Source organism: Apteryx mantelli, chromosome 1 (genome assembly GCF_036417845.1).
Source record: "Apteryx mantelli isolate bAptMan1 chromosome 1, bAptMan1.hap1, whole genome shotgun sequence".
Lineage (NCBI taxonomy): Eukaryota > Metazoa > Chordata > Aves > Apterygiformes > Apterygidae > Apteryx > Apteryx mantelli.
Genome location: NC_089978.1, coordinates 143,680,396 through 143,693,506, shown reverse-complemented (window position 1 = coordinate 143,693,506; position 13,111 = coordinate 143,680,396). Strand labels below are relative to the sequence as shown.

Here is a 13,111-nt window from a genome sequence, read left to right as displayed (position 1 = left end):
TTTGCCTAACTTGAGCTTCCAGTCCCTGGATCTTGTTATAGCTTTGTCAGCAGCACTGAAAAGCCCTCCCCCTCCCCAATATCAGATATCAGCTGGATGGGGCTCAGCATCAATCAGCCATTCCTACTGGCAGGGCCGATCTGTATTAGAGTAAATTTTTCAGCTCAACGCAGTATCACATTGCCTTTGAGAGAAAGACCATTATTCACACTTTATTTTCACTTCACCCTTGTACTCAGAGCTTAAAAACAAAAACTCAGAATGGATTTGGCACAATTCATATGTCACAGAGGCAAAGTGCTGGGAGCAGCAGACAGAGCTTTCATTCTTGAAAAGCTTTAGAGGATCACACAGAAAACATTAGCAATGGCTGATAAAATGAGTGCAATATGGGGTAATTATATCCTTCACCAGAATGAACAGATGCACAGTGACTTCACTAAAGCTGTGTCTATTTATGCCAGCTGAGCATTGACTCTCTCTCTCTCTCTCCTTTTTTATCAATAAAAATTATGCAAAAGAAAAGGTTCTTCACAAGTTTACAACAGTGACACACCCTAAAATCCTGGTTGCCCAAAGCTCTGACTACTGGTGTTGCCAGCACACTTGATTTTTGGTTCCTCTCCTGATAAGCTCCCATCATCTTCAGCTTGGTCTGAGATCACAGTCAAAATAAACACAGTTTATTTTCTTGACACATAGGGAAGATTTAAAAACATATGTGACTATTGATTCACATACACTTCCCTTCCTTTCCTCTGATAGGGCTACACAAAGATGAAGTTACTCTGTGTGTATCATGAGACAACCCACACAAGCTGACTCAGTTTATTGAATCCTGTATCCCTGCACTAGATCTCTCCTTAGCATCTACCAGTGTCCCTGATATATTAGTTAGGAAAACCACACAAGAATGGCAGGAAAGGCAGGGCAAACAGCAAGCAAGTTCTCTGGCCCACATCTCCAATCATTGTCAGTCTGGTCAGTGAGAACCAGGGAAGAAATCTTAATCTGACTGAAACCAACAGTAAATTTTAATAGACTTCAATATGGCCAGAATTGTAGTCAGTACCCTGAAATGAACCTGAGTCTCTCATTTAACATGCCACGCAAAGTATAAACCCAAGAATCACTCTGTGATATTTTCACATATATTCAAATTATGTGAAGTAGATTGAATGTTTTCCACTGGACTATACACCTATTATATTTTGGTATTTCAATTTGTTAGTCACGGATAGCCTTCTTTAGTGAAAAGATGACATACAGATAATATAACCCCTGTGCAATTTTTAAGACAGCGCTATTTCATTTAATTTTCTCCTCCAGGAGTCCCTTCAGCCTTGCTAGATACCACAGAAATGGAAGTTTTGCTGAGAGAGATATTCATGTTGAAATTTGCCAGCTCTGCTTTTTGTTGTTGCTGGTATAATGCAGTCAGGTGGGAGCTCTTTATTAAAAATGTTATCAGTCTTTTGAACACAGAACTGTACGTTCACAGGAACTTGACCGATTTTTGCTAATGAAATGTTCATTTTCCCCCCACTTGTACTACCTGCATTTTCTGGTTTGGCATTGCCATTATTGAGTTAATGATTCATTAAGTGGCTCTTTTCCATTTACAAAGGGGAAAACTACCATTAAACCAGCAAACTAAAATCAATATTATTCCAAATAATAACAAGTTAGGGTTGAAGCTGACAAGGATTCCTGCTTTTTTTCTTTCTACACAATGATTCTGTCCTTGAATATGCAGTTGTCTATGTGCCTCTGAGAACAAAATTTAATCCATATTGTTTAGGATTACAACAGAAATATAAAAGCCTGACTGTGATTATACACACCAGTCAATAACTTACTTCTATTTTTATTCTCTTTACTTCTATTTTTACTCTTTTTACTACAAGTCACTTTGCTTCTCTCTCAGATACTCATCTATGATTAACTTACTTGAATTTAAATATAAAGTGTCCATGAAGCCTTTAGACACAAAAGTGTGAACATCTGTCTGCTTTCCTTCTATCCTTACACTTTTACAGGTGAGCTCTGGATCATGTTATGCAGCTGTGTGTTCACTGGGCCTAGTCTCTGGTGTCATGTTAAAGCCCATGGATATGATTGTCTTGTATTGACCATCACTTCAAGAGTTTTTCCTGATTTTAGACAACAATAATGGCACATACTAATGATTTGACCATCCTGAATTCATTTACTAGCCAAAACCAAAAAAAGTTAAAACACAAAATAACTCTACTTGGGGTTAAGGAGCTGAGACTGTATGAACCATCACTAGTCTTAGCTACTGTGTTATGAGTATCCAAAATGACAAAAATCATTTTTGTTTGCAGACAGCCTGAGCTAGATGAAAACACACAAAAAGCTGAGATATTAAGAAATGAAAACTAACATTTTAGGGACATGACGTAGTGCAGTGAATTCCTCCAAACCTTGAGTGAAGTACCGCAGTCTGAGGAAACTTTTCTATATCAGCCTGTTGTTCAGCTAGAAGCTGACCGCAAGCTTATACAGCTGACATTTAAGGCTCAGAGACCCAGCGCAGTCCAGATCCAGGTCAGATATGGATCTAAAGCCACAACATTTGCATGGATGCAAATGGTGTCAGTAGAGAGAAGGGGACATTACTTCTCATCTTCTTGGTACTTTGCAAAGCAGCATTCAACATGGAGAAACAGGAGATGAAACATTTTACCTGGGGTAGAGATACAATGTCAGGTGTTAAAATGGCTCGAGTCTTCACTATGGGTTGTATGGATATTTTAGACCCCTCACTTTCAGATGCTCATGGAGATTTGTCTTTTCAGGTCTTTTTCAAAATGCACATGACAGTAATGAGACACGAGCGACACAAGCATCAGTAACAGCCGGTTTTACTTCTCTCATGACACCTCCTTGACTCTTCTATATTACTCCAATCAGTCAGTTCTCAGATGAGGAAAAGATAACTGACACTTAAACTCAGAAGGGCAGATGTGACAGAGGAAGGTAGTTTGGAAAATTTGCACCTGGGTGCAGGTCCCTTGGATACATCACACATTCATCTTCGTCCATACAGTAGAAGACTGGATTTCTTATCATTGCCAACCTCTGGCATAGCACTGTCCACAAGTAACAGTTCTTATTACTCCATCATACCTTCTTCCACTGCGGCTGCCTGACAGCAGTGCAAAATACCTAGCATGGAGCACTCTGGATGATCCAACAAACACATGTTCTGTGCCTCTCAGCAACACAGGCTACCTATCAAACCTATTCATTAGTGAGTAACTCAGATTCCCACAGACTTTCAAATAAAGTGCTGTGTCTTCATCCCAAACTTCAAAGCTCTCCCAGTGAAGTCCCATGATGAAAGGCCAAGGTGGTGCATGGAGTCTCTACAAAAAGGCTGACGATCAAATATGACAATCAAATACCTTCCCTAAAAATTAAGGACACATGCCGCATCACTTCCTACAACAAACATTTTCTATGTTTTGCTTCTCTGAAAGAAATATATAGCGGTATGTAATTAATAGCAACATGCCTACTAAAAATAAGCAAACTGATAAAAAGAAACCCTAACCAGAACTCCCAGTTGCTCATGCTTCTTCCCATGGCGAAAGGATGAGAGAAGAAATAGCTTACAACAGATGTTAATCTTATTGCTTAATACATTACTGTAAGGTGCTCCAAATATGGTGACAAGCACAGTATAAAAACTTGTATAGAATAAAACTGATTAACAACTAAATTTACTAAGGGCTACATTTTCAGTCAGGCCTCTGAAAACCTTTATTTTGAAAAAGCAATTTATTTCTCTGTTTTCTGTATGCATACAGTCAATGAATATTAAATACTGTTGCAAAACCCTTAGCTTGGTTATATGCCATGCTGATTAAGCTACCTTGAATTAGATTACACCTCTCCTCCACCAGCATTCCAACATATACCCCTGGAAGTGGAGAGGTTATGTACCAGAAAGGTGCATGACATCCCTTAGGGGATTATAGTCCTTTTCTCCTCTGATGTTGTAATAATGACTTTACTCAATTCAATTATTCCATACTCAAACAAGCAATAAAGCAGTCCTGTCTCCCTGTCTCCCCATTGCACAACTTGGTTTAACTTTTTATATAAACATGCATATCTGCTAGCTTCTTTTCCAGTTTCAATAAAAGCTGACTTGCATTTAATAATATGTTTCCCACTTTCTAATGTCTATGCACAGTCTTCACACATTACACTTAAAAAGAATGATTTTTTTTAGACTTACAGTGCAAACAGAGGCTTTGCCGCAGACCAGTCTGTTAAAACATTTCTCCTACAGTACACAGCGGCATCACACAACTTGCGTTCTGACTACAGAAGTCATTTTTCTCTCAAGAAGTCTTCCAAGAGTGCTATCACTGGGGAGGCTGGAATAATGGCTGGTTTTGGTACACATGTAAAGATAAGTACCAGCCACCAGTGGAACTGTGTTAATGAAAACTACGGGAAGAAATTTTATAAATGAGAATGTGTGCTTAAGTTTTGGGAACATCAAAAGACCATAGTTTCTGACTGGGCTCACACTGTGCCCAGTGATGAATAAACATGTAGCAACAAAACAGTCCCTTTCCCAAAGCAGGCTATAGTTTAGTGATTCAGTTCAGACCCTCCTGAATTATGCACATTAAAATCACTACGGAAGATAAAAATAAGCAGCATTTGACAGAGGAACTGACTAGAGTCTATGGAGAAACATGCACATTTTATTTAAAGCATTTGTATGTACCTGTTTCTCTCCACCACTAATCTGCATGATAGTTCCATCATAGGATTCTGCTAGTCAACTCTCTGCTCTAAAGCAATCCGAAGCCCTGCCTTCAACCAAGACTGGAAAAATAGGTCAGGGAAATATCATTATAATCTGATTTAACTGCTATTCAAATCATCATAGTCTCTCCATTAATTTGAGCAGAAATTGGATTGGGCCCAAATTATTGACAAGAAAATGGCAGGTTTATTTTAGCATCTTTACTGTTTCATTTAAAATGTCTTTTGAACAAACAGAAACTAAGATTTTTTTCACTTGTTTTCAGGTGGCTACAGCACGACTTTAATCTTTATGTAAACCAGTGTAAAATAAACAGACTGTCTGCACTGCAGCAAGAATTTAGAACTCCAACCTGACATAAGCCCCCGCCCCCCCCATATTTGATGGATGCTATAAAGCAGAGAAACAGCTCAAGAACACGCATCATCCAAGCATTTGAGGGAAGGACCTCCAAGATTTCCTTTTCAGAGTGGAGAGTAAGAAGAAAAAGACTATCTGAAATTAAAATCCTAAACATCACAGCCCATAGCAGAACTTTTTACTTATTTGATGAAAACAAAAATAACTTCATATTCTGGAAAAAACAAAAAAGAGAAAAAGAGAAAAAAGTTCTGCCAAAGAGGCTTGTTTTGGCAATAATGAATGCCTAAGGAAATATTGTTTGTATTGTGCAATGAACTTGTAATTAATGTTTGTTTGCTCTCCATTTAATAGCAGTTCTGCACTAAGTGATGGAATTTTGCTGCCATTTGTGAACATGCAGACTCTGAATCTTCATTCCCCATATGGAAGAGCTCCCAGGGGGTTGTATCATAAACCCATTCAAATGAACAAAACAAATGACAAGTATCTGTACAAGTGTGGAAAATGAGAAAGCTGAATGTATTATTTTACATAGATATTGCAAGTGCCTCAGTTTACTTGTGTGGTATTTTCCTGCTTGGCTGCATAGACAGAAATCAAAAGAGCCTATCTAGGTGAGGAGAAGTGCAAACATGAGAATAATAAAGCTCTTTCAGATGTGATGAGGGGCCCTTAAATGGAGGAGTTCCCTATTCCTCTTCAGCCTGGTGAGGTTTCTTCTTCTCGTGCCTACATTGAAAATTAAAGGGGAGGCTGCAACCCCAAAGACATGGGACTGGCCAAATGGAGAAAGAACGGGTAGCAATCAGTGTGCTGTCAAGAATGCAGAGACACTGACCTGGATTGATCCCACCCATCTACATGCACCTGAAACAGGAGTGCAATCTTCTCTAGCTAAGGGAGAAGGCACTTCCAGAGGGTGACTCAGAGACAACCAGGCTCCTAACGTGATAGGGATCCTAGAAGGGATCCATCCAGGCCTTCCTCTATCCTATAGACAAGAAGCAGGCAGCAGCACATGCAGACATGATTAAGGCAGCTTCAATACTGTTATCTTAGGTGACTACCAGGGTACCTGCCACCGCACTAGCACAAACTTCAGCTAAACTTAGCTGCTTGAGTAAGTAGGCAGGCATGCTGGTAGGCTTATTGAAGCCTTTGCTGCTATGATTTCATTGCTATTAGTGCTCTATTCTATTAAAGGTAGACTTAGCAGAGATGGAGATCAGGGGAAGGTGCAATAGCTTGCAGAACAAGGTTCAACTATAGCAAACATGCATGAATATGAACCTTGTATTGCTTTAATGTTTTGTGTGATAGGCTATGTACTTCTTGATAGAGGAGCAATGAATAATGCTTTGTTTTGAAAAAGCTGTCCTTTTAATTTGCTGCAGAATAAGGTTTTAGCAGATGCCAAACTCAGTTGGGTGCTGCTTGCTAATATGTTTGGGAGACAGTTGCAAAGCTGCCTCTTAGAAAGTCAGTCCTAGAATAGTAGGATTACACCACCTAATTCAGAGCCAGGTACAGGAGGCCATGCCTGTCACCCAGTAAGGATAAGAGGAGGTTAGTACCCAGCCTCCTCTGTAACAGGACAGATACACAACAGGTGAGAGGACATGGACTATGACAGGGCTCAGTCATGCATGTTTTCCAGCTCCCCCTGGAAGATACTAAAATTCCCTTAATTTCCAAATTGAGTGAAAAAAATCACTTTGGATTTGGTGTTTGCTTTTTCAAAGCTATGAGGGACAAGTCAGAAGACATGTTATTTCCAATAATACCTTTGTATTGACTCCCGGCACTTTTATACTTCCATCTTAAGTTTCCAATTTTCCTGGGCCACAGATTCCTACCAACTCTCAAAATTTGCCAGAGATGACTATACACGCGCCTACAGTTTTTACAAAAAAGAGCTTTCTCAGTGATTTGGTACTGCAGCTGACTTACACTGGCCTCACAGATCACCCCTGGCGTGTCACTGTACCTTGGGAATGTCAGTTTTACCTGACTCACTTATGACATATAAGAAATAGATTTCTAATGGTCACACAGGAAGAAATACATTTACACTTGATAATCATGAGTCTAAGTCTTGGAAGAAAACCATAAAATACTAAAACCCACAAAAAAAAATGTGTTGAAAATGACATCCAAAAATTTGGGGAAAGAGGGTAGAAATGGGGAACAAAATATATTGGTAGGAAACTTTTGCCTGATGGTCAAAAAAAAAAAAAAAAAAGATAAAAAGGTTTTAAAAAATTCGGTGAGTGTAAATCTCCTTACATTTTCACTCCTACCCAGCCAATCTTGCATCAGTCTGGCATCATTTCATATCACTTCAATTCGCTGGACCAAAACCTTATACTGGGATAGACGGGGAAAAAGCAAGTAAGTTGGTAAGAGAATGTATGAGTCTAAATCTTGACCAGAAAGGTTGATACTTACACCTCTTCTTTAATTACAGAACTACAGAATCACATCAGTGATTTGTGATGCATCTTATAAAAAGCATATATTTACACTTCATTTTCTTCTTTCACAATGAACCCAAAAGGGTTTTTTTTATGGCTTTTCATTGTATGCTCTCAAAAGAAAACTGATTTTTCTTCTTTTCCACAGATTTTTCATAACTCTGATGTTCAACTTCCACCGAAGGTAGACTGCATGGTAATATACAGCATCAAATAATTTAGGCTTTATTCAGCCAAATAAGTGTGCTGAACTACACAGGCCTGGGCACCAGACAGGAACAGAACAGAATACACATAAATGAAAAAACAAATTTTGAAACTGTATTTGTACCTGAGGTAGCACTGCTGGTCCTTGTCCTGCCAACCTCTGCAAGGAGCTGACCTGAGGAACTTTAATGGGCACTGCAGTGATAGTTCCCAAAGTCTGTTGGAAGAAAACAGTTGAACACAATTTGAAACACTTGCAAAGCTGTCCCAGACAGACTCTGCCCAGCAGTTCCCTTTCAGCTGTTTTGTTTGCCTTGTCCCCCAACTCATAACAGAAGAGAGTAATAAGTCAGTCCATTTGAAGCTCTCTCTCCCCTGTCTTAAGAGCAAGAAAAGTCTTCCTTCTCATTAACCTCCCCTTCAAAGTACCATTAATTAAAGTCTATTGTCTCCTTAGAGCATTTTGTGAGTCTGAGCACAAAGGGCATGCCTCATCATTGTTTAGTTTTTTTGGTATACATGGAAAATACAAGTGTGCTGCCATGGCTGAAAGTTGTGTAGGCACTAGCTTGTTTTCAGAAGAGATCTGAAGAAAGGTGTAACATGTCACAGTGAAACTTCAAAATCTGCATTGGTAGAATGATGCATTTCATGGTAGCCAGGGTCATAAGGAATGTTCACTGTGTCTTAGTGAATAGTAAATACTGAATTATTAAAACTGAAAGCTACTTATAAATCTACTATAGCATACCATAACATAACATTCAGCTAAGATGGCATCCATGTGGTCCAACAGAGCAACTATTACAATTCATGTTTATTTTCTCTACTCACCCTTCTCTTAGTTGTATAACAATTTTATTCGAATCTTATCTAAGAGATTTGACCTAGCTCCTTCTATAAGCAAATACTGTGTTGTAGACTACATAAAGTTTACTTTGTAGATAGTGAAGTGATACTTTTAACCCAGTATTATCTTTATGCCTTGTGAATGAAGTTGGATACAGAGTGGTGAGCAAAACATGGTTTTGTGATACAGAATCAAGTACACACAAGCTTTTTCCCCCTAAAAATACCTAGGCAGTGCCACTCCTTTGCTCACTTCTCATGTATCTATAGTGATAAAAATATCTATACATCTATGTAAATGAGTTCTATTGTAGATGGTCTGAAGCGCACATCTTTTTTACAAGCTTCACCCATAGACACTGATAATATTGGATTGGAGAGGTCGTAAAAAACTTTTACTTATTTTCCACACTAAAAGGAACTGTTAACTTACATAGCTAAGATTGGGTCCTAGATCTGAAGGACATTGCTAACTTTTCCCCTTTGCCCTCTTTCAGGCACACACCATCCCCACACAGAGTTCATATTTCGGTTAACTGGCCAATATTCTTAAAACAGGTTTTGTAACTTTTATCTAACCTTTCTTAATTATGTTGGGAAGACATAGCAATATAAGCAAGTGGGCGACTGTCACTGTAAGAGCAAGAGACCCTTAGTCTCTGGCCACAAAAACTTACCAGGTTGATAGAAACGTCTAATAAGGGAAGAAGAACAGGTTCAGTTGGATTTCTCTACATCCATCTCCCCTCAAAACAAAGATATCTGATCACCGCCAGTAAGATAGAGTATGTTAATACCACCCCAATTGGGAAGTGAAATAAAGAGGAAACTAAATATAATGTAATCAGAGTTCAAACAAAGAAAAATTGTTTCAGGTTTGTGCTGATATGTTCTTCTCAGACCGCAACAACAGAGTGGTAAAATAACCTACTTCATTTTAACTATACTGTTTGATAAGAATACTACGCATCTTCATGCAGAATATCTCCAATAATCTTGTCCTAACAGTTTATATTTTCAGCTCTACCACTCCTCCTGGAGACATTTGGGTTTGTGATGTTATGTATTCAGGAAAGATTAAAATGTGCGTAGGAGTTGGCTGAGTTAAAAAAGGAGACCTATGCAGTTATAAACATGCAGACAATTTTTCCTGAGTACTCATGGATTATCAGTACCCTGGATTATTCATGGAGAAACACACTCCATTCAAATACTGTCTTGAGCAGCAGAAGAACAAAAGGAGCACTGTCACCCATGGAGGCAAGGACAAGCAGTTACACCTTCCTGTGCAAGTGAAGGTCTTGGCAGCAGAACTGGGAAAAGAAGGGAGTGCTTCCACTGCAGTTATCCGTCTAGGAGTGAAACACGGGATAAAAAGAATGGGGAAGGATCCTATAAAGTATCCAAATGAATGACTTTGTTGCTCCTCTACCATATCACTGTCTCAGAACTTGGGAAGGAGGATGTGATGAATTCCTGCAGGGTCTGGAGAGAAGGAGAGCTTGCGCTGTCACCTTCTACTATTACGACTCATCAAACATATCACAGCTTCCTATTTTATACTAGCATGAACTAAAATTAATTCAGTCCAGTTATTTTGCTTTTAAGGTGAACACCAAAACGAATTTCCAAACCCACGCTAGAAGAGCTGAAAATTTGTCACTCAATATGATCCATGTTTTCCCTCCATCCCCACGTTCTTTATAAATAGAATGAGATTTCATTTGTAATGCAATGTGCCCAAGTTTTCCCTGGAAACACCAGGAGCCCCACAACTTCTCTGGGACCTCTATGGCAAGTTAAAACAAGTTCTTCCTTCCAGAAGGTTGTGCTTAAAGTGTGGCTGCATCTCTCATCATTTTTATACATGCTACCACAGACCTTGAAAACAAACATTCTGATACAGTATTCATATCCCTACAGATATGACTGGATTTGCAGGGATTTTCAGACTGGCCAACAGAATACCACATATTAAAATCAGAAGTGCGGTCATTGAATGGATTGGGAATTGACTATAAAGATAAGAATCAAATTATTCAGAAGTTAGATAAGATAGAGTTATCAATTGGTATGATGCACAAAACTCCACGTGTTTGAGTAATAAATCTCTTTCCTTGTACTACAAATATCAATCACAAGCAAAAAAATAAATCTGTCTAAAATAGAATGCTTCTATCCTGTGAGAGAGGAGATCATCTCAGCCTATGCATGCGTTATTGTGCCAACTCAGTTATATTTAAAAACACAGAACAATTGAGCCAAAAGGAATGTGAATGAGAGAAGAAACAAGAAACACCATAAAACTATACTGTTCTCTTAGCTTCACTTGAAAACAAAGCCAGAATGTATTGTCTAAGGATATAAGAGAAATGAACTATCATTAGTTCTGTCACCTGTATTCTCAAAAAAATTCTTCAGATTTATTTTCCTGATTTAGGAGTACTGCAGCTATCTCAAGAGAACAAAAACAAATTATGGCATTCTCAGGTTATGAAATTTTCAGTGACAAAGATGCAGCCTACTGTTTACAAGTCTTTTATAGGAAAGATCTGTTATTTAATATTCAAGGAAACAATGTCAGGATAAAAATCATATGGTCGAGGAAAAATCCAAAATATTAAACTCATATTAACAATAGCAGTCTAATATGTTGAGACAGAAAAATATTTGAGAATCTATTTTATTTTTCACTACTTACATTGTTTCATTATTTTTCTCAGCTTGGACAATAAATAGTTCAAGCTATTGTATCAGCAGAACTCAACGACAGAAAACTCTGTACCTTTCCTGTAACACATTTCATGTTTTATCTCAGGGTACTTCACCTAGGTCAGTATTATTGTCTCCATTTTAGTGATGAAAAAAATTGAGGTTCAGGGGTAAAATAATGTTGTCAGAGCCAGACTGTTATACAGGTGGAAATGCAAGCCAGACTTCCTTTCTCCAGTGTGTCATCCACATGATTGATAAACCTCATCTCATCTGCTAATGCAAAGTCAAATCTGAGTGGCTTAATTTTTAGATCAGATTTTAATTATCAGACCAGGATGTCTCTATGATGATGGGTCAAAGTGGGTAAAGCACATAAAATAGGGAATCACTGTTACAGTCTCTGTGGAATGACTGAGGTGGGAGAGTTAGAACTGATGGCTGGGCAATCTGGCTCTGGGTACATTTTCAGCTTTTCAGAACACTATTTTGTTCCAGGTTAACTGCTAAATAGAAGAGCAGACAAAGCCACTTGTTTGGCAAACAAAAAAGTAAATGTCCTTACCTCATGTTAGAGGCCAGGCGATGAGAACTGGATAAACTCCCAGCTGCTCAAACTATACCATGACAAACACTGCTCACCTTAATACTTCAGTTCTAGTCAGGTCCTCAACTCAAGCCTATGGACCCCAAGAGGAAAGTAATCAAGATCCCTCTCCTCTAAAAAGTGAAATAATCTTTTTCCTTGTTACCAGTGCCAACTATTTTCACTCAAACTGTCCAGGCTTGCCATGGTGAGCCTGATGGATCAAATACGTGTCACTCACTAATTCCACACTATCCTTTTCATCCATGTGGGGCTTTTTTTTTTTTTCTCCTTCCTTTTTTCCTATTTGTCCAAAGAGCAAGCTGGTGCACATTCTTATAAACCTTTAATTAACAAGCTGAAAAGACATTTTTCTGGCAATGCCTGACCTTTAAGCACTTTGTATGAATTTATCGATACCAGCAGAAACAATAATTTAAAAGGTTATTTTATGAGTGCTGAATAGTTTATGGCAGTACTTTTGTCAAGATAAACGAGTTTCTTATTACTACATTTACAGCTCTAAGCATTTTAATAAAAAAGGACCATAAAAGTCAAAGATAACTTCAAATCTCTCTTCTTTCTAACTCTGCTTGGGCTTTTCTAGTGACCCCCTGAATCACCTACAATGTGGAAGCAGTACTGAAATGTGCAGTGATGGCAAAAAGTTGAGTCAAGTTTCAGTTTGCCTCAGAATTCTTTTGATTTGATTTTATGGATTTAAACCAGATTTACTACCTTTATACTGAGAAAAATTTTCAAATATAAACAAATTTGTCAGGCGTATTTTCCACTTCCTAATTCACCAAACTTTATGTCAAGCAGCACTTGTTATGGGCAAGCATCTGGGAGCTTGTGACCCTTAGCTACCTTTTACCACAAGCACCAGCCCCAGGCCTCAACTGGAACGGAAATCTCAGCCCCTGCATCACCCATTTGTAGGAGTTAATGGCTAATGAACCCATACGGCTGCAATACAAACCACCTCCAATCTCCTATCTGCAGTGACCTACGCAGAGTAGACATCTAGCTGGCATGCTGCGGGAGTCTTTTTTGCATGAGCAAGCCACAGATGCTCTTGGACAGCAACCACAGCAGGCCCACTGA

At 38.6% G+C, this 13,111-nt stretch overlaps 1 protein-coding gene across 1 annotated transcript in view; it reads right to left on the bottom strand.

Moving 5' to 3' along the window:
• Positions 1-13,111, bottom strand: part of PHF21B (PHD finger protein 21B) — a 67,439-nt gene that overhangs the window by 34,840 nt on the left and 19,488 nt on the right. The window contains exon 2 of the mRNA XM_067289846.1: positions 7,982-8,074. Within this exon, the coding sequence (XP_067145947.1) occupies positions 7,982-8,074 (93 nt within the window). The remainder of the gene's footprint in view (positions 1-7,981; positions 8,075-13,111) is intronic.